The 22,423-nt window shown below is 43.5% G+C and overlaps 1 protein-coding gene and 1 pseudogene across 1 annotated transcript in view; both read left to right on the forward strand.

Moving 5' to 3' along the window:
* The first annotated feature begins 1,244 nt into the window (after positions 1 to 1,244).
* Positions 1,245 to 5,321, forward strand: LOC129398197 (E3 ubiquitin-protein ligase RNF181-like; annotated as a pseudogene).
* A 303-nt stretch (positions 5,322 to 5,624) lies between these two features.
* Positions 5,625 to 22,423, forward strand: part of RINT1 (RAD50 interactor 1) — a 35,517-nt gene continuing 18,718 nt past the window's right edge. Inside the window, 8 exon segments of the mRNA XM_003811188.6 lie at positions 5,625 to 5,754; positions 5,757 to 5,794; positions 6,261 to 6,306; positions 10,008 to 10,192; positions 15,803 to 16,044; positions 20,302 to 20,475; positions 20,576 to 20,725; positions 21,954 to 22,110. Coding sequence (XP_003811236.4) covers positions 5,724 to 5,754; positions 5,757 to 5,794; positions 6,261 to 6,306; positions 10,008 to 10,192; positions 15,803 to 16,044; positions 20,302 to 20,475; positions 20,576 to 20,725; positions 21,954 to 22,110 — 1,023 coding nt within the window. The 5' untranslated portion in view covers positions 5,625 to 5,723.

A 22,423-nucleotide genomic window follows, 5' to 3' on the forward strand; every position in this document is an offset into this window, starting at 1 on the left:
AAATAACACAAAAGTATTCAAAACCTCTTCCTAGTATCAACTTCTTCTAATAAACATGTAACAGTTGAATGTTGTCTTCGACTTCAAAATTCCATTCTAACACGTCTATTATGTATAACGTACAGTATCCTGCTTTTAACTCCACCTCACACTACAGATTGCTAGGTGCCTATCACACACACTTTCTCTCTTCTTTCATCCTTATTATTGACTACTATGCTGTCCACTTCGGATGCCTTTCTCCATGCCCCAGATAGTAGTTCACTGTTTTCTGTGTTCCCTCAGTCATTGCCAACATTTCTGTTGTCAAAACTATACACTTAATCTTAAATTATTTATTTCCCTATTTCCTTTATCAGAAAGTGGATTTTTCAGAAGCCAAAATTTGGGTGTAGGGCATTATTTTTTCTCCTTTAATTTTATTTTTAATTGTTATCAGAGTTATACATGTTGTAATTTAGAGTCAAATAATTCTGTAGAAACTTTGTAAGGTTTGCAATGAAGCAGCAGGGACTGTATTCCCACTTCAGCCCTCACCTGTTTCCATCTTCTCAAAAGCAGTCATTTCACCTCTTTTTTTTTTTTTTCTTGAGACACAGACTTGCTCTGCTGCCCAGGCTGGAGTGCAATGGCATGATCTTGGCTCACTGCAACCTCTGCCTCCCACGTTCAAGCTATTCTCCTGCCTCAGTCTCCTGATTAGCTGGGACTACAGGTACATGCTACCATGCCTGGCTAATTTTTGTATTTTTAGTAGAGATGGGTTTTCGCTATGTTGGCCAGGCTGGTCTTGAACTCCGGACCTCAGGTGATCCACCCGCCTTGGCCTCCCAAAGTGCTGGGATTACAGGTGTGAGCCACCGCGCCCAGCCCATTTCACCTCTTTTAACTAATTTTTTTGATATTTACCTTAATCTCTCCATGTAATGTGTTTGTATTGTTATTTCTTGATTTTTCACTTTTAGACATTATTTACTGACTTCACTTAATGGAAAATAAAGATTTAGCTCTCTTTCCTTCCCCTTTCTCCACCAAACTTTCCATTCCTTATACTGTCCTTTTTTTGGATTTATGTTTACTTCATTATGACTAGGTAAATATCATTCACATTTTAGGCAAATAAGAAACTATGATTACTTCTCTTCTGTACTGCTTTTGTTTTTCCTCTAGTTAATAATTATCTTATTTTAGTTTACTATTCATCACTAGACCAAGCCCAAACCCCTCAATGATTGTGTAAATCTCCCCTTTCCAGAGGTTTAGATGAGGTGTTCTATTTTCATCTTTCTGAAGCAGTCTCTTCTGGAACCTCCTGGCCTACGCCAATCTACGCCTATTGCACAGTTGTTCTCAGGGCATCTCTGTTCCTGTGTTGAATCTTTCTGTTTCCTATATCCTATGTCATCTTTATTCTTGGTTTACTCTCTTATTTTAGTGGAGTACAACCTTCAGTACCTTCCCGAGAAAGGAGAAATAAATGAAAGCTTGCTGGGCGCGGTGGCTCACACCCATGATTCCACTTTGGGAGGCCAAGGCAGGCGAATCACCTGAGGTCAGGAGTTCGAGACCAGCCTGAGCATGGCAAAACCCTGTCTCTACTAAAAATACAAAAACTAGCTTGGCATGGTGGTGGGCGCCTGTAATCCCAACTACTCGAGAGACTGAGGCAGGAGAATTGCTTGAACCTGGGAGGCAGAGGTTGCAGTGAGCCGAGATCGTGCCATTGCACTCCAGTCTGGGTGACAGAGTCAGACTCTGTCTCAAATAAATAAATAAATAAATAAATAAATAAATAAATAAATAAAACAAAAGCTAAATTTTTTGAGATCTTTAATGTCTATTTTTATTCTTGACTACAAGAGTGTTAAAAAAAAAACCCACATTTTTATTCTAACCTCACATTTGATTCATAGTTCACTAATTAAGTACAGAATTCCAGTTTTTGGCCAGGTGTGGTGGCTCACAACTGTAATCCAGCAATTTGGGAGGCTGAGGCGGGCAGATCACTTGAGGTCAGGAGTTTGAGACTAGACTGGCCAACATGGTGAAACCCCATCTCTACTAAAAATACAAAAATTAGCCAGGTGTGGTGGTACACACCTGTAGTCCCAGCTACTTGGGAGGCTGAGACAGGAGAATCACTTGAACCTGGGAGGCAGAGGTTGCAGTGAGCTAAGATCTTGCCAATAAACTCTGGCCTGGGCGACAGAATGAGACTCCGTCTCAAAATAAAAACAAACAAACAAAGTGTGGGAAGATAAATGTTGATAAATGTTCTAGGAAAAAAAAGCAAAAAACAAAACAAAACAAAGAAAAGGCCAGGCACGGTGGCTCATGCCTATAATCCCAGCACTTTGGGAGGCTGAGGTGGGCAGATCACCTGAGGTCAGGAGTTCAAGACCAGCCTGGCCGATGTGATGAAACCCCATCTCTACTAAAAATACAAAAATTAGCCGGGCATGATGGCGGGCACCTGTAATCCTGGCTACTAGGGAGGCTGAGGCAGAAGAATCACTTGAACCCCAGAGGCGGAGGTTGCAGTGAGCCAAGATCGTGCCACTGCACTCCAGCCTGGGCAACAGAACGAAACTCTGTCTCAAAGAAACAAACAAACAAATAATAAATAATAAAAGGGGCACTCACTTGTGAAAATGGGGAGGATAAAAATAAATAAATAAAATAAAAAGAGCATTCAGAGAACAAAAAATATGACAGCAGAAATTAAAAGCCTCCTGGGTTCAAGCAATTCTTGTTCCTCAGCCTACTAAGCAGCAGGGACTATAGGTGCACGTGCCACTATGGCCAGCTAATATTTTGTATTTTTAGTAGAGACCAGGTTTCACCATGTTGGCCAGGCTGGTCTTGAACTCCTGACCTCAGGCAATTTGTTCTGCCTCAGCCTCCCAAAGTGCTGAGATTACAGGCAGGAGCCACCGTGCCCAGCCAATGCTCCTTTTAAATAGTATCCTTTTCTCTCATATGTGGGAGCTTAACATTAAACAAACTGAATTCAAGGAGATAGAGAGTAGAATGATTGTTACCAAAGGCTGAAAGGGTAGCAGGGAGGAAGGCATAAATTGGGGATGGTTAATGGGTCCAAAAATACAGTTAGGGGCCAGGTGCAGTGGCTCATGGCTGTAATCCTAGCACTTTGGGAGGTCAAGACAGGAGAATCGCTTGAGCCCAGGAGTAGAGCCCAGCCTGGGCAACATAGCGAGTCACTGTCTCAACAAAAAAAAGTTAGCCAGGAATGGTGGTGCCAGTCTGTAGTCCTAGCTACTCAGGAGGCTGAGGTGGGTGGATCCCTTGAGCCCAGGAGTTTGAGGTTACAGTGGGTTATGGCTGCACCACTGCACTCCTGCCTGGGCAACAGAGGGAGAACTTGTCTCAAAAAACAAACAAAAAAACCAAAACCAAAACAAATGACGACAACAACAACAACAATAAAACAGGGTGACTACAGTTAATAATTTATTGCATACTTTAAAATAACTAAAAGAGTGGAATTGGACTGTTCCTAACACAAAGAAATGATAAATTCTCAAGGTGATCAATACCCCAGTTACTCGGATTTGATAGTTACACATTGTATACCCGTATCAAAACATCACATGTCAGACGGCTGGGCAGCCATGGCGTCCTATATCGATGAACACGACTGTGAGCCGTTGGACCCTCAAGCAGGAGACTCGAACCAACATGGTGCTGGAGCTCGTAAGGTCACTTTTGAATAGGATGGACTTTGAAGACTTGGGGTTGGTAGTAGATTGGGACCACCACCTGCCTCCACCAGCTGCCAAGATTGTGGTTGAGAACCTCTCCAGGACAGTCATCAGAGGCTCTCAAGGCTGAGCTCAAGTGCCCCGTTTATCTTTTGGAATCTGAGGAGGAGACTGCCATTGAGATGCTTCCCATCACCTTTTTCATTCCAGCTGCATTCTGCCCTGGCTAAGCAAGACAAATTCCTGTCCCTTGTGCCGCCATGAGCTGCCCACTGATGACTACACTTATGAGGAACACAGACGAGATAAGGCTCGAAAACAGCAGCAGCAGCAGAACCGACTGGAGAACCTCCATGGAGCCATGTACACGTGAGGAGGCTGGGGCTGAGCGCCGGTCCTCTGCGTCTTCCTTACAAACCTTGAATCCTCATTAAAATTTCTTTACCCGTCCCCCGCCCCGCCCCAGAAGAAAAGGCCGGGCGCGGTGGCTCACACCTGTAATCCCAGCACTTTGGTACGCCAAGGCGGGGAGTTCACCCGAGGCCGGGAGTTCGAGACCAGCCTGACTAACATGGAGAAACATCGTCTCTACTAAAAATACAAAATTAGCCGGGCGTGGTGGTGCATGCCTGTAATCCCAGCTATTTGGGAGGCTGAGGCAGGCGAATCGCTTGAACCTGGGAGGCGGAGGTTGCTGCGAGCAGAGATAATGCCATTGCACCCCAGCCTGAGCAAAAAAAAAAACAAAAACAAAAAAAACACACATGTACACTATAAATATATACGATTATGTTCCCATAATAGGTAATTTAAAAAATAGTATCTTTGTTTTTTTTTTTTTTAAATGAGACGGAGTCTTGCTCTGTCGTCCAGGCTGGAGTGCAGTGGCGCGGTCTCTGCTCACTGCACGCTGCACCTCCCGGGTTCACGCCATTCTCCTGCCTCAGCCTCCTGAGTAGCTGGGACTACAGGCGCCCACCACCACGCCTGGCTAATTTTTTGTATTTTTAGTAGAGACGGGGTTTCACCATGTTAATCAGGATGGTCTCGATCTCCTGACCTCGTAATCTGCCTGCCTCGGCCTCCCAAAGTGCTGGGATTACAGGCGTGAGCCACAGCGCCCAGCCAGTATCCTTGTTTTATGCTTGCAATAGTAATTTGTAGCTCGATTATATATCTCTGTGCACATGTATTTGATTTTTCTTCTCACCGTGTGGTTTCTTTTTCCTCTGAGGGTTGCTTTTCCCCCCCCTTGTTTGTTACGGTCTCTATGGTACTCCTTCCGTGTTAGTTTGTTTATGAGGCTGTCAAGTCCACAGGTCCTCTACACAACCCTTGCTGCTAGGTAGCTCCCTTTCCTCCTCCCTGGTAAAAGACAGGGTTTTGGGCGAAACACATGTTAGATGCTCTGTTCTCTTCATTCAGCTCCCAGAACGCTTATAACCACCTCTACACCCTCTAGGCAGGAAATCAGAAGCTCATCTCTAGGGACTCTGACCAACGTTAAAAGAAATATCTAAAGATACTGACATTCATTGGAAACCCCCAACTAAATATTCGAACCAAATAACCCTGCACCGAAGCTCCTAGTCAACAAGCCCCCCACACTCTCAGAACATCTGGATATTGCCTAAAATATAAATTTAAATTATTCATATTGAATTTAAGGCGTTGGGAGAGGGATTTCTTAAAGTTCCATCATTAAGAGCTTCAATAAAGTGGAGGGGACTTTTACCGCGGTGGAGTGAGCGAATCCCTTCTCTGGAGCTCCTTAGGGGAGGGTGCCCGCTTCCTGAGTGGCCGTTCCGACCTCCGGTCAGGAGGGGGAGGAACAGAGCACGGCCGGCGGCTGCACGGGCAGGGCCTCTCTGGGCTGAGAGGAAGAAACCAGTGAGACATCGAGAGGAAGTCGCTGTGGCACTCAGTCCTACGGCCTCCGAGGCTGGGTAGGTCAGTGTGTCGCTGGCCTTAGCCAGACTCCACAGGCCACGCTGGCTGCGAATGGAGCCGAGGACTCGCGCGGAGGCGAGATGCTACCAGCCGGCGAGATCGGCGCCTCTCCTGCAGCCCCGGTGAGACGGCCCTGGCGTCCCTGGGAGGGGACATTGGTGGCCCATTGAGGTGGCACAGACCTCCCGGGGGAGATAGTCCCGGTGCGGTGGCCCTGTAAGCTTGTGAAGGTGCTTCCCGCGGCTTAGATTAGAGGCCCTTGTAAGACCTCCTAGAGGAGGCGGTAGTCCCCGTGAGGTGGCTTTGGCGGCCCTGGTGAGATGACAGATTTCTCTAGGGAGGTGGCCCTAGTGAGCAGGCAAGGTAACTCCAGGTCCTGCGGAGGTGACACACACCTCCTGGGAAGGTGGCGGTGGCACCAGGAAAGTGACACTTTGAGGTACCTGATTCGGACGGCCCTGGTCGCTCAGAAAGTGGGAGAGGGTCTGGAACCTCTCTGGCCTCCAGTGGGTGCCCTTTGGGAGCCCCGTATGCTTTCCATCCACGACTTTAATCTTAATGTGCTTGTCACATCTGTTCTTCTTCTAGTGCTGCTCTGAAAGTGGTGACGAAAGGAAGAACCTCGAGGAGAAAAGTAAGCCAGCTCCAAACACCTTAGCTTTTTCTTCCCAGCTTTTTCTTCCCGCCCAAACTCAGCCTTCCAGGGTCTGCAATAGAGAAAGGTTCTTTGCCTATCTTTTAGATGCAGTACCGTTTTCTGCACAATATGCTTATATGGTAATACTGATGACCATGATACACATATTTTTGTCTTTCTAAAATTGTAAAATATGGGATGCTTTGGAGAAGAGCACTTCCCGATCCATACCTAGTACAGGGACTAGAGTGTTTTCGCTGGAAGTCTGCCTATCATACAGTACTCAGAATAATTGGGGCCTGCCTGTCATTTTAATGAAACATCAACTTACTAAGCATCAGGAATTTGGAGGGGACCATGATCTAGGACAGACGACCGCCACCCTAATTGGGTTCAAAGGAGGCAAATGACAGTTGTTTAGTTCACCTTCAGTAAATTGGCAATTTAAAATTGCTCTGGCAAGAGCACAACGGATAACTTGGGTTCTGGATCTTGGACTGGACAGGAAAGGGGGAAAAGGTCAGTACCACCATTTCCTCCCTAGTACGGGAGTATATGTCAGGGTTGTGGACTTTTGCCATTTTACTTTGATGGCAGGTTATTGCAAATCAAGGGCTCTTTAGGGACCTTTGAAGTGACATTTTTTGGGAGAGGAAGGGGAAAAGCATGTGATAGCTCTGCTATTGGGATTTTTGGTTCTTTTGACTGTGGCAAACAGTTGGGAATGTGTAGCAGTAAGAAAAACGGTGCCCACATTAGCACATGGCCCTTAGGAGTAAGATTTGCCCTTAACATTAGCGGCTGATAGAATCTGCCTCAGAAAGAAGGCTCTGAGCAGTCCATAGCACATGACTGTCATAACTGCCACATCTCAGCTCCTTTTTCTTGAAGGATTTCAGAGTGCCCTGTATCTCTCAGTTAAACCCTTCCCTTTCCATTTTCCACCTTTGCCTCATTCAGATGCCTGGAAAGTAGTCTGATGCCTACTGAGCTGTCATTTTAATAAAATAATAGATGCAGACTATCATATCAAGGACTTTGACCTTGTTCCTCTTTCCACAGCTCAAACTGCTTTGCAGTTAGGAGTGCTCTTTACAAAAAATAGAAAAGGAGACACATAAAAACCTCCCAAATTACTGGTGTGTCATTTTGAAGAATGTCATTTCACTAAGAATGTACTATGCCACATTTGAATGGTTACACATCAAGGGTGTAATTTTTTTTTTTTTTTGAGACTTAGTCTCACTCTGTCTCTCAGGCTGGAGTGCAGGGGCGCGATCTCGCCTTACTGCAAGCTCCGCCTCTGAGTTCAAGTAATTCCCCTGCCTCAGCCTCCTCAGTAGCTGGGATTACTGGTGCCCGCCAAACACCCGGCTAATTTTTGTATTTTTAGTAGAGGCAGGGTTTCACCATTTTGGTTAGGCTGGTCTTGAACTCCTGCCCTCAGGCAATCCACCGTCCTCGGCCTTCCAAAGTGCTGGGATTATAGGCATGAGCCACTGTGCTCAGTGGGTGTAATTTTTTTAAAAAAATGAAGGTAGAATTTCCTCCCTAAGATACAGCAACTTTAGCATTCACAAAACATTTCCTGCCTCCATTTATCTGCAGATACACCACACAAATCACTTGTTTTATTTAAGATTTAAAAAAGGCATTGTGAGTTCTGTACATAATAGATTATTATACGTTAATATAGTATATAATTATATAGTATAATTAATATATAATTTGTATTATATAGTCCCAATTATAACCTTGAGATATAGGCTGGGGCAAATGTTACAATTTGTTTTGTAGTTGGAAAATTGAGGCATAGTGTTATGTTAATATTGCCTCTCCTACCCTCTAAATTGTCAATTTAAAATTGCTCTGGGAAGGCACAATGTATAGCTTGGGTTCTGGATCTTGCACTGAACAGGAAAGGGGGAAAAGGTCAGTACCACCTCCTGATTCTCACAGCATGTGAAAAATCTTTTAATTTAATTCATATAAGTTAAGTAGAACAAAGGAAATTTTGTTTGTTGGGGTGTAGGGGTGGAGACAGGAACATACTCTGTATAAAACATTGGTATATATTCTGTTAATCTTTACATAAATAGTTGACCAATATCTGACATTTACATTTTGCACTTAGGCATATCATTATTTAGATATTAATATTAATAAGCCTAATGTGTATTGGACTTATTAAATGTCACAAAACAGGTAGTTTATTTGCCATGGAAAGAATCTCACTTTATACTATTTAGTGGTTGCATTTGTCATTTTGATTTTTTCCTAGTAATTTGTTCTCTCATATTTTCTTTTTTCTGTTTCTGACAAAGATATCTTTGTACAATGACATCGATGACATTTGAAGCTTAAAAACCTTTTTTTTTTTTTTGAGGCAGAGTCTCACTCTGTTGCCCAGGCTGGAGTGCAGTGGCATGATCTCAGCTCACTGCAACCTCCGCCTCCCGGGTTCAAGCGATTCTTCTGCCTCAGCCTCCCGAGTAGCTGGGACTATAAGCGTGCACCGCCATGCCCAGCTAATTTTTGTATTTTTAGTAGAGACAGGTTTTCACCATATTGGCCAGGCTGGTCTCGAACTCCTGACCTTGTGGTCTGCCTGCCTCAACCTCCCAAAGTGCTGAGATTACAGGTCTGAGCCACCTCGCCCAGCCAAACCTTTTTTACTTTTTTGTTTGTTTGTTTGTTTGTTTTTAAGAGATGAGGTCTTGCTCTGCTGTCCAGGCTGGAATGTAGTAGTGAGATCATGGCTCACTGCAGCCTCCATCTCCCAGGCTGCTCAAGCAATCCTCCCACCTCAGCCCACCTGAGACTACAGGTGTGTTCCACCATTCCTGGCTAATTTTGTTAGGTGAAGTCTTGCTTTGTTGCCCAGGCTGGTCTAGAACTTCTGGGCTCAAGTGATCCTCCTGCCTTGGCCTCCCACAGTGCTGGGATTACAGGTGTGAGCCACTGCGCCCGGTCTTTTTAAAAACACTTTAAAACAAGAGTCTTCTTTTGGTGTTGCTCTAGACCATACTACTGGTTCCTTACACATTTTGAAAAGGTATTATTCCTTGTCTATTGAAACCTGTGGTTACTGGATCACACTTTCGGAATTTTTCCTTTAATACTTCCCTCAGCTCTTAAGCATTTTGCAGTAGTTGGTTGATAGAGTGCTTTAGAGCTATTCTTCTGGGCATTTGTCTGTGTGTTGTTCTTTAAATTATTAACTTTGTTTTGTTTTGGTTTTGTTTTTTGATACAGAGTCTCTGTCACCCAGGCTGGAGTGCAGTGGCGCTTTGTTTTGGTTTTGTTTTTTGATACAGAGTCTGTCTCTGTCGCCCAGGCTGGAGTGCAGTGGTGTGATCTTGGCTCACTGCAACCTCTGCCTCTTAGGTTCAAGGGATTCTCGTGCCTCAGCCTCCCGAATAGCTGGGACTACAGGCCTGTGCCGCCATGCCTGGCTAATTTTTGTATTTTTAGTAGAGACGGGATTTCGCCATGTTTGCCAGGCTAGTCTTAAACTCCTGGCCTCAGGTGATGCACCTGCCTCAGCCTCCCAAAGTGCTGGGATCACAGGTGTGAGCCACCGTGCCTGGCAAAATTATTAACTTTTGAAGGCAGATAAACTGCTTTTACATGTTTTATATTTTCTTTAACTCCATAGTACTTAGTGGCGTTGAGTAATTGTTATTCTTTTGTTGTAGGTGACATAAATGTTACAGTTCTTATTGGAAGTAAACAAGTCAGTGAAGGTACAGATAATGGTGATCTCCCTTCTTATGTGTCTGCATTCATAGAAAAGGAAGTTGGAAATGACCTTAAATCTTTAAAGAAACTTGATAAACTCATAGAACAGAGGACAGTAAGTAAAATGCAGTTAGAAGAACAGGTAAGTATTGAAACTCACTGAAATAATTATCAGTGGTATACTTTTAACAATATAATATAAACATAATCTATTATATATAGAATTTTAAAGATATAGAACGTAACAAATAGTCTATTGTAAACTTTTTAAGAGGATTTAAGAACGTACATTGTATTACCTATTTTACAAATTAGGTAAAAGACAAAGTTCCCACTGATATGGTTTGTCTTGAAAACATAGTGAGACCTAACATTTTACATAGATTTTCATAGAGTGACTTTTTTTTTCCTTTCAATCTGTTTCTAGTGAACATACAGTGACTTTTAAATTGCTTTTACAAGCAAATAATGTCATGGCCTACAAAAATATATACCATGGTGTAAACACCATCATTTCAATTTTTTTTTTTTTTTTTTTTGAGACGGAGTTTTGCTCTTGTTGCCCAGGTTGGAGTACAATGGCGCCATCTTGGCTCACTGCAACCTCCGCCTCCCAGGTTCAAGCAATTCTCCTGCCTTAGCCTCCCATGTAGCTGGGATTACAGGCATGTGTCACCCTGCCCAGCTAATTTTGTATTTTAGGTAGAGATGGGGTTTCTTCATGTTGGCAAGGCTGGTCTTGAACTCCTGACCGCAGGTGATCCACCTGCCTTGGCCTCCCATAGTTCTGGGATTACAGATGTGAGCTGCTATACCCGGCCACATTTCAGATTTTAATAAATGTACCCATAGGGAGAAGTATAAAGTGAAAAGAAGTATAATGTAACGGTTATTTCTGTGTGGTTGGTTGACAAGTGATGTATTTAAAAAATATTTTTAGGCCTGGCACGGTGGCTCACACCTGTAATCCCAGCACTTTGGGAGGCCAAGGCAGGTGGATCACCTGAGGTTAGGAGTTTGAGACCAGCCTGACCCACATGGTGAAATCCCGACTCTACTAAAAATACAACAAAAAAAATTAGCCAGGTGTGGTGGCGGGCACCTGTAATCCCAGCTACTCGGGAGGCTGAGGCAGGAGAATCGCTTGAACCCAGGAGGTGGAGTTTGCTGTGAGCTGAGATCATGCCATCGCACTCCAGCCGGGGCAACAAAAGTGACACTCTGTCTCAAAAATATATATTTCTATGTATTTATAGGGTTTTTTTTCTTTTACAATGAACATATCACTTAAAATAATTTTTTAAAAACCCAATGAGTATAAGCTTAAACAAAAAAATAAGTAGGCCCCTCTACTTGGCAATGGTGTGTTTGTCAAAGATAAAACATTTTTTTCTTTTTTTTTGAGACGGAGTCTGACTCTGTCGCCCAGACTGGAGTGCAATGGCGTGATCTCGGCTCACTGCAACCTCTGCCTCCTGGGTTCAAGTGATTCTCCTGCCTCAGCCTCCCGAGTAGCTGGGACTACAGGCACGCGACACCACGCCCAGCTAATTTTGGTATTTTTAGTAGAGACAGGGTTTCACCATTTGGGCTAAGATGGTTTCGATTCCTTGACCTCGTGATCCGCCTGCCTTGGCCTCCCAAAATGCTAGGGTTACAGGCATGAGCCACCACACCCGGCCAAGATAAAACATTTTTATCATATAGCTACTAAATTAGGTTAAGTAAATTCTATGTGGGTTATTTCCAGGTTTTTGGTCATCTTATGTTCTCCTGTCCCCATTACCTTAGGCCTCCACACCTTCCTGTCTTCCCACCACAACTACTGCTAGTCTTCAAGTTTAGCCTGGCTTTGTCTGCCTTTTCACTCCTGCAGGCAGGTTGTTGTGGGCCCAGTTGGAGGAAGTCATGCAGCTGAGTAGATTGATGCCAATCTATGTGTGTGGTCTGCCACCCTGGCTGAGTCTTCAGCCCCACCAGCAGTCCTTCCATGGGAACGTCAGCTCCTCTGCTACTCCCCTCAACTGTTCTTTCAGATTCTGTTTGAGACATCTACCCAACCTGTCCATTCTGCCCTTTCCTTTTCCCTAGCAGAAAAAAATAGAAGCCTAGCATGAATTTAGTAGCATTGAATTCAGTCTGTTGAATAGTCTATCCCACAATCCACAAATTTATGTGCAGTCATTTTTAACCTCTTCATTAAGCAAAGGATCAGTCGAAGGCAGATCTTATACCCCAGGTTCTCTCTGCCACCTCAGTAAACTTGTGTCACTCTTATAATTTTACCCTGTGTTCGTCAACCAGTCCTATCCCTTCAGCATGTGCACATAGACAGGTCTTTTCCATAAAACCTTAACAAAGAAACAAAAAAACCCTTGATCTTTTAGCAGGTATTAGTTCTTTCCTTTGATTGTCAGGCTTCAGAAAGTAACCTTTGTTATCTATCTCTACTTTTTGTCATTCATCTTTTACCCACTGTAATCAGGTTTGTTTCCCTAATGTTCCTTATTGAACCTTAAATTCAGCATGTCCAAAACTATACTGATCCATTTTTTAGAGGCTTGTCTGTCTTGGTTAGATAATGGCACCACTATTTGCCTGTCACCCAGACCTGAAGCCTAGGAGTCCTAGATTCCTTCTTATCATCCTCTCATCCTCTATCCCATCACCAAGACATCTGAGTTCAGCCTCAACATCTCTGGTATCCATCCCATCTTTCCCACTCTTTTTTTTTTTTTTGAGTTGGAGTTTCACTCTTGTTGCCCAGGCTGGAGTACAATGGCACAATCTTGGCTCACTGCAACCTCCACCTCCCGGGTTCGAGTGATTCTCCCGCCTCAGGCTCCCAAGTAGCTGGGATTATAGGCATGTGCCACCACGCTCGGCTAATTTTGTATTTTTAGTAGAGATGGGGTTTCTCCATGTTGGTCAGGTTGGTCTCAAACTCCCAACCTCAGGTGATCTGCCCGAAAGTGGATCTTGGCCTTCCAAAGTGCTGGGATTACAGGCGTGAGTCACTGCTCCCGGCCCATCTTTCCCACTCTTGCTGATACCATGTTTGTTTAGGCAGATTGGGAGCTTTGTAGAAATGCAGAATCTCAGTCTTACCTCAGACTTACTGTATCAGAATCTGTATTATAACAAGATCTTTAGGTGATTAATGTGTCCATTCATTAAATATAGCCTATTTTATTGCATTAATCCCACTGTTGAAATTATTTGCTTACAACACTCTTATATACCAAAGTGACCTGAAGGACGGATGCTGTGTCTTGTTTATCTGCATATTTCTAGCGCAGTGCCTGGTACAGAATAAGTATCTAATCACTGTTGATTGAAATTATTCTATAATGTTCTTTGTATTTTGCTGATGACTAATATTTGTATATGTTTTCCCACATACTATAAGAAAAATTCATTTAATAAATGCCATTTTCTTTTTTTTGAGATGGAGTCTTTCTCTGTCGCCCAGGCTGGAGCGTGGTGGTGTGATCTCAGCTCACTGCTACCTCTGCCTTCCGGGTTTCAAGTGATTCTCCTGCCTCAGCCTCCTGAATAGCTGGGATTACAGGCATGCGCCACCATCCTCAGCTCATTTTTTTATTTGTATTTATTTTATTTTATTTTTTGAGACAGAGTCTCACTCTGTCGCCCAGGCTGGAGTGCAGTGGAGCGATCTCAGCTCACTGTAACCTCCGCCTCCTGGTTTCACCAATTCTCCTGCCTCAGCCTCTTCAGTAGCTGGGATTACAGGCTCATACTACCACACCCGGCTAGTTTTTGTATTTTTATTAGAGACGGGGTTTCACCATGTTGGCAAGGGTGGTCTCAAACTCCTTACCTCAAGTGATCCACCAGCTTCTGCCTCCCAAAGTGCTAGGATTACAGGCATGAGACACTGTGCCCGGCTGAATTTTTGTATTTTTAGTAGAGACAGGGTTTCACCATGTTGGCTAGGCTGGTCTCGAACTCCTGACCTCCAGTGACCTGCCCTCCTTGGCCTCCCAAAGTACTGGGATTACAGGCGTGAGCCACTGCACCTGGCCACTAAATGCCGTTTCTAAAGGCATTGCCTGGATATCATCTCATCAAGTCAGTGCTTCTTAGCCTGGCCTTAATTCAGAATCACCTGGGGTATGTTGGCAAAATATAGATGCTCAGCCTGTTAGAATGAGATCGTTGTTTCCTTTTTTTTTTTTTTTTTTTGATATGGAGTCTCGCTCTGTCACCCAGGCTAGATGGCAGTGGCGCAGTCTCGGCCCACTGCAACCTCTGCCTCCCGGGTTTAAGAAATTCTCTGCCTCAGCCTCCCAAAGTGCTGGGATTACAGGTGTGTGCCACCATGCTCAGCTAATTTTTTTGTATTTTTTAGTAGAGACAAGATTTTGCCATCTTGGCCAGGCTGGTCTTGAACTCCTGACCTTGTGATCCACCCACCTTGGCCTCCGAAAGTGCTGGGATTACAGGTGTGAGTCACCGCACCCAGCTTGCATTTTTTTTTTCTTCTTTGAGGAGTCTTGCTCTGTCACCCAGGCTGGATGGAGTGTGGTGGTGCAGTCTCAGCTCACTGCAACCTCCTCCCGGTTCAAGTGATTCTTGCCTTGGCCTCTCTAGAGCTGGGATTACAAGGTGTGTGCCACCACACCTGGCTAGTTTTTGTATTTTTAGTAGAGATGGGGTTTCATCATGTTGGCCAGGCTGGTCTCGAACTCCTGACCTCAAATGATCCGCCTGTCTTGGCCTCCCAAACTGCTGGGATTACAGGTGTGAGCCACCGTGCCCGGCCCTCCCTTTGCTTTGAAGGAAAATATTTAGCAGGTAGAGCATGTATTAATAAGTTTTCTCGGCCTGGCACGGTGGCTCATGCCTGTAATCCCAGCACTCTGGGAGGCTGGGGTGGGCGGATCATGAGGTCAGGAGTTCGAGATCAGCCTGACCAACGTGGTGAAACCCCGTCTCTACTAAAAATACAAAAATTAGCCGAGCGTGATGGCACGTGCCTATAATTCCTGCTATTTAGGAGGCTGAGGCAGGAGAATCACTTGACCCCGGGAGGTGGAGGTTGCAGTGAGCTGAGATCACGCCACTGCACTCCAGCCTGGGTGACAGAACGAAACTCTGTCTCAAAAAAATAAAATAAGTTTTCTCTAGCTGGATCCTCTGCTGAGCCTATGGAGGCAGACCTCTAGATGCTTACTGGAGCCAGTGAGTTAAGTCCCTTTCTCTACATGTATGTGTATATGTATGTATGCATATATTTTTTATTTTATTTTTATTTTTTTGTTTCACTTATTGTTTTCAACACAAAGGCATACTTCTTCCTGCTATTTGTGTGTATATAAAACAGCATGTTATGTTTGGATTGATTAGTACAGGATGAAGAAATCAAACCTTTTTTTGAAGGTTTTGATGGATGATTTTCAGTTCTGTTACAAAAAATGTGTATTTTGAAGGGAACGAACTAATAAAAAAGGTTACATACAGCCTGGGCAACATAGTGAGACCTTGTTTCTATTTAAAGAAAAAAAAAAAGAAAAGCCAGGTGTAGTGGTGCATATGTGTAGTCCCAACTACTGGGGAGGTTGAGGTGGGAGGATTGGTTGAGCCCAGGAAGTCCAGGCTGCAGTGAGCTATGATGGTACCACTGCACTCCAGCCTGGGCAACAGCGTGAGATCCCCTCTCAAAAAAAAAATTATGAAAATTTTATCTGATTGCTGCTGTTCTTTCTTTCTTTTTTAAAATTATGGTCAGGTACTTACAATTTCATCAGAAATTCCTAAAAGAATTCGAAGTGCCTTAAAAAATGCAGAAGAATCAAAGCAATTTCTTAATCAGTTTCTGGAGCAGGAAACTCATCTCTTCAGCGCCATTAACAGCCATTTGCTGACTGCGCAACCTTGGATGGACGATCTTGGAGCCATGATTAGCCAGATTGAAGAGATCGAACGTCATCTTGCTTACCTTAAATGGATTTCACAAATTGAAGAACTAAGGTAAAATGGGCCTCTTTGTTCTCACAATTACTATTTTCCTTTGAGCCTTCTGTCTTAGAGAGTATATGTGTGCCATTAAATACTTGAGTTAATTAAAGATTATAATAATATAATTTTACCAGTTGTTGTGAAAATAGCATTATGATAATGATTCTTTTCCTTTATTGTGAGTGAACATAAGCTTTTCAGGGAGCTTAATTAGCATTTGAAAGAAGGTAATGTAAGTACGTTAAACTTTTAAGTCTTTTTTTTTTTTTTTGAGATGGAGTCTCGCTCTGTCGCCCAGCTGGAGTGCAGTGGTGCCATCTCGGCTCACTGCAAGCTCCACCTCCCGGGTTCACGCCATTCTCCTGCCTCAGCCTCCCGAGTAGCTGGGACTACAGGCGCCCGCCACCATGCCTGGCTAATTTTTTTTTTGGTATTTTTAGTAGAGACGGGGTTTCACCATGTTAGCCAGGATGGTCTCGATCTCTTGACCTCACTGTCCGCCAGCCTCGGCCTCTGGAAGTGCTGGGATTACAGGCATGAGCTACCGCGTCCGGCCAAACTTTTAAGTCTTACAGTTGGATTATGAACACATGATAAAAACTATTCTTTGTAATGCCAAATTAATAAAACACAAAGTTTGGTAATAGTTATTCTTATTTAATTTTTAGAACTGGTCAGTTAATGAAATGGATTGCTTTTTTATAATTTGAATATTTTTCAGTGGGAATCATAAGAGCTACACAGTATTCTTGGATGAATAAGAGTTCTGCTACCTCTGGGTAGGAAAAACAAAAAAGGAAGTAAGGCTTGACCGTAGTTCTTTTTGAGTTGAATACCTATCACTGGTAGTTAATTGTATCTAGCTTTGCCTTTCAAACAACCCAAAGTAACATTTCCACCTAGATTAGTAGATGATAAGGTCCCCCGTATCCTTGCATTGTTTTAACTAGTACTTGCTGCAGAGCTGTCAGCAACCATTAATTTTGCCTGGAAAACCTGAGGGAGAAAAGTCTTCCGGGAGTCTTAATGTCCTGTTTCAAATGTATCATAGTTAATAAACCTGATATTACTTTTGTTATGGATATGTTTTATGTATTTCTTTTTCTTGCATATATTTCCCAAAATTTTAAAGAATTTTACATATCAATATAATATAGAAATCTTTGTTTTTAGGCCAGGTGCAGTGGCTCACACCTGTAATCCCAGCACTTTGGGAGGCTGAGGCGGGCAGATCACGAGGTCAGGAGTTTGAGACCAGCCTGACCAACATGGTGAAACCCCGTCTCTACTAAAAATACAAAAAAAAAAGAAATTAGCCAGGCATGGTGGCGCGTGCCTGTAATCCCAGCTACTCGGGAGGCTGAGGCAGGGGAATTGCTTGGACTCGGGAGGCAGAGGTTGCAGTGAGCTGAGGTTGTGCCATTGCACTGCAGCCTAGGCAGCAAGAGCGAAACTCCGTCTCAAAAAAAAAAACACAAAAAAACAAAAAACTTTGTTTTGCATGTATGAGGAGTTTTACATATAAAGTGGTTTAGAACATCTCATTCTTGTTTAGATAAATTATTTGCAGTGAAGGAATTTTAAACCTTGCTTTATTTTACTGCATTTCTCCTTGTCCCTCAGAAAGGAAATATCAGTAAGGGGCAATGTTAATAACTTTATTAAGTAAAATACGTTATTTGAAAGCCTCACTCTTGTAGTAGCCAAAGTAATAGATTAACTAAATTAGGTCCATGGTTATTGATAACCTTTTCTTTTTTCTTCTTTTTTTTAACATTTATTTTATTTATTTTAATTTTCTTTTTATTTTTTTTTGAGTTGGAATCTTCCTCTGTTGCCCAGGCTGGAGTGCAGTGGCACAATCTCAGCTCACTGCAACCTCCACCTCCCGGGTTCAAGCGATTCTCCTGCCTTGTCCTCCCGAGTAGCTAGGACTACAGGTGTATGCCACCACCCCCAGCTAATTTTTGTATTTTTAGTAGAGATAGGGTTTCACTATGTTGGCTAGGCTGGTCTTGAACTCCTGACCTCAAGTCATCTGCCTGCCTTGGCCTCCCAAAGTGCTGGGATTACAGGTGTGAGCCACTGCACCTGGCCTTGATAAACTTTTCAGATATCTGAATTGTTTATAAGGGAAATATGCCGAGGGATTTATATTAGAAATAGGGATCAAATTCATAAGCAGGTAGAGCACGGTTATTTTTCTGTCTTTAATAATGTGTTATTTCCCTGAGGTCTTTTATGATAATCTCTCCATTTCTAGCTTTCCTTTAGAGCTTCTGGGATTTTCTTCATCTCTAAATTTTTTTATAATGGCCTATTTTTATTCTGATGTACATTGTCTTTTTTTCAAGTAGTTTCTTCTTGCTAGAATTAGCATCCTTATATTAGCTCTGTTTCTTAGATACTATAGTATAGCACTATCACTCTGAGTGAACCTTGTTTCTCTAGCTTTTCCTATGTTGTAAATGTCATTCATGCTTTAGTGTTGTGAGGAAATCTATTTCATTCCTTCCTTAAAAGCAGTACTCCTGCCGGGCATGGTGGCTCATGCCGTAGTCCTAGCACTTTGAGAGGCTGAGGTGGGCAGATCGCTTGAGCTCTGAATTCTGTGACCAGTCTGGGCAACATGGCAAAACCCCATCTCTGTTAAAAAAAAAAAAATTAGCCAGGCTTGGTGGTGAGCACCCATAGTCCCAGCTACTCGGGAGGCTGAGGTAGGAGGATCGCTTGAGCCCCGAGAGGTTAAGATTGCAATGAGCCGTGATTGTACCACTGCACTGCAGCCTAGGTGACAGAGTGAGACTCTCTCAAAAAAAAAAAAAAAAAGGCAGTACTCATATTCTGTTTGTACATTTGAAATTCTTCTGTAATATTTGTATATATATATATATTTTTTTTTGAGATGGAGTCTTACTCTGTTGCTGAGGCTGGAGTGCAGCGGCACCCTGTCAGCTCACTGCAACCTCTGTCTTCTGGGTTCAAGCAATTCTCCTGCCTCAGCCTCCTGAGTAGCTGGGATTACAGGTGCCCACCACCACGCCTGGCTAGTTTTTATATTTTTAGTAGAGACGGGAAGGGTTTCACCAAGTTGGCCAGGCTGGTCTTGAACTCCTGACCTCCGGTGATCCACCCATGTTAGCCTCCCAAAGAGGCCACCACGCCTAGCCTCTTTTTCTTTGAGACGGAGTCTCACTCTATTGCCAGGCTAGAGTGCAGTGGCGTGATCTTGGCTCACTGCAACCTCCGCCTCCCTGGTTCAAGCAGTTCTCCTGCCTCAGCCTCCCGAGTAGCTGGGATTACAGGTGCCCACCACCATGCCTGGCTAGTTTTTATATTTTTAGTAGAGACGGGGGATGGGAAAGGGGGGCTGGGGGGCGTTTCACCAAGTTGGCCAGGCTGGTCTCAAACTCCTGACCTCCGGAGATCCACCCATGTTGGCCTCCCAGAGTGCTGGGATTACAGGGGTGAGCCACCAAGCCCCGCCTGGAATTACATTTCTTTGAAGTGGGAAATCAAGTTCAGCTGGGCAAAGTATGTAACAATTGAAGACCATCATACTTGACTTTACCAGATACTACCACATTATTCCCTTGGATTAAGATACTGAAGACTTTGTAAAAGGCAGATTTATCAGAAATGAGTGGTGCCCAAAGGAATATGACACAAAACAGGTCTGTCAGGAGGAGTAGGAAGGGAAAGGTCCCGGGAGAGGTCTTGAACATAGGCTGCAGGCTGCTGCTCTTAGAAGAATGCAGAAGTAGAGGACTCTAGGCTCCCAGAGAGGCCTTGGTAAAAGGCCTCAGGGTGGTGCTTTGTTAAAAAACAAAGGCTACCTCAGGGTGGTGCTTCATTCTTGCTTGGATGTAACTTTATATAAAACATGAAGAAGAAGCACTTTTTCCGAATTTGAAATTATTCTGAGCAATCCGTTCTTTAAATTTGCTTTCGGCTGGGCACGGTGACTCACGCCTCTAATCCCAGCACTTTGGGAGGCCGAGGCGGTCGGATCACTTGAGGTCAGGAGTTCAAGACCAGCTTGGCCAACATGGTGAAACCCTGTCTCTACTAAAAATACAAAAAATTTAGCCAGGCGTGGGGGCGCATGCCTGTAATCCCAGCTACTGTGGAGGCTGAGGTGGGAGAATCACTTGAACCTGGGACACAGAAGTTTCATTGAGCCAAATCATGCCACTGCACTCCAACCTGGGCAACAGAGTGAGACTCTGTCTCAAAAGAAAAAAAAAATTTGCTTTACTTTGTTTACAGTGATAACATTCAGCAATATCTGATGACCAATAATGTACCGGAGGCAGCCTCCACTCTAGTGTCTATGGCAGAACTTGACATCAAACTTCAGGAATCATCTTGTACTCATCTTCTTGGTTTCATGAGAGCCACAGTTAAATTCTGGCATAAAATTCTCAAGGACAAGCTTACAAGGTAGGGAATTTACCCATATTTTGTGGTAATTGCTTTCCGATGGGTATTTGGTGATCATTTGGTGATGTACTGAAATGTATGTGTTACTTTTCCATTGCAGTGATTTTGAGGAAATTTTAGCACAGCTTCATTGGCCATTCATCGCACCCCCTCAATCACAAACTGTTGGCTTAAGTCGACCTGCCAGTGCCCCGGAGATATACAGTTACCTGGAGACACTGTTTTGTCAGCTTTTGAAACTACAAACCTCGTATCTTTGTTGCAGCTGAAAACTTACTAAAATTTCTTTTTTCTAGAATGGGTTTGTGGCTAGAGAGTAAAAGTTTTTCGAAGTGGCCAAGAAAGCCAAATAAGAATCCTGTGTTTGGACTTGGTCTGTAAATGTCCACTGAGTGGTGGACTGTACTCTTGCAAAGTGAATTGCTTGTAGGTGTGAGGGCTGTAAGGAAGAGTTCCGGGATACATGACTGATCCAAGTTCATAGCACAAAAAGGTCTCTTGGGGCAACAGAACAAATGGGCAATTGGGAGGAAACCTTTAGTATCATAGCGTGAATTTAATCAAATGATACTTGAATTTTTTTGTTACTATTTTAGGAAAGATTTATAGATTAATTCTAATACCATTTTTGTGCTTTTTTTTTTTTTTTTTTTTTTTTTTTGAGATGGAGTTTCGCTCTTGTTGCCCAGGCTGGAATGAAGTGGCGTGATCTCATGATCTCGGCTCACCACAGCCTCCACCTCCCGGGTTCAAGCGATTCTCCTGCCTCAGCCTCCCGAGTAGCTGGGATTACAGGCGTGCACCACTATGCCCAGCTAATTTTGTATTTTTAGTAGAGACGGGGTTTTTCCATGTTGGTCAGGCTGGCCTCGAACTGCTGACCTCAGGTGATCCACCCGCCTCAGCTTCCCAAAGTGCTGGGATTACAGGTGAGAGCCACTGCACCTGGCTCATTTTTGTGCTTTTTTAAAAGACATGGTCTCACTTTGTCACCCAGGCTGAAGTGCAGTGGTGCAGTCATGGCTCACTGCAGCCTTGACCACCCAGGCTCAGTTGATTCTCCCACCTCTTCTTCCTGTGTAGCTGGGACTACAGGCACGTGCCACCATGCCCAGCTAATTTTTGTTGTTTTTTGTAGAGATAGGGTTTTGCCATATTGCCTAGGCACGTCTCAAATTCCTGTGAAGTGGCCCAAGTGATTAGCCTGCTTCAGCCTCCCAAAGTGCTGGGATTACAGGCATGATTCACTATCATCATGCCTGGCTTTTTGTGCATTTTAACTGAATGTATATTCAATATAAAGAATTAACTGTATGTTTATTCAATATAAAATTAGGTTACATATTATTTGCATCATAATTAACTCTACTGAGTATCTGATACATTTGTTGGAAAAATTTATTGTGTGTGTATACATACATATGTGTGTGTATATTAGGTATGCTTTTGATTCTTTTTCCTTGACTTGATTATGTCAGAGATGAATTACTTACTGAGCCAAAGCAACTCCCAGAAAAATACTCTCTTCCTGCCTCCCCTTCTGTCATCCTGCCCATCCAGATTATGCTGACTCCTCTTCAGAAGAGGTTCAGGTATCACTTCAGAGGGAACCGGCAGACTAATGTGTTAAGCAAGGTGTGTTTTGCCAGCTCTTGTCCTTGGTTTTTATTGGTAACAAATGTTAGAGTTTCTATACCTTTGCTGGTTTAAGTTAAAATCTGACTCTCTTCACATTTCTGTTTTTTTTCTAAAGGGCTACATTCCTGTTTTGTTACTGCTGTTCATACATATAATTGAGGACTTGTGTTCATATACTGTAGGAAAAATGGTATTTCCGCTCTTGGGCATCAGATATTGCTAAGTTATCATTGCAAAACAAAGCAAAGCAAATAGTAAGCACTTGGTATTTCTTTTTTTTTTTGAGTTGGAGTCTCGCTCTGTCACCCAG

Source organism: Pan paniscus, chromosome 6 (assembly GCF_029289425.2).
Source record: "Pan paniscus chromosome 6, NHGRI_mPanPan1-v2.0_pri, whole genome shotgun sequence".
In the NCBI taxonomy this organism is placed as follows: Eukaryota; Metazoa; Chordata; class Mammalia; order Primates; family Hominidae; genus Pan; species Pan paniscus.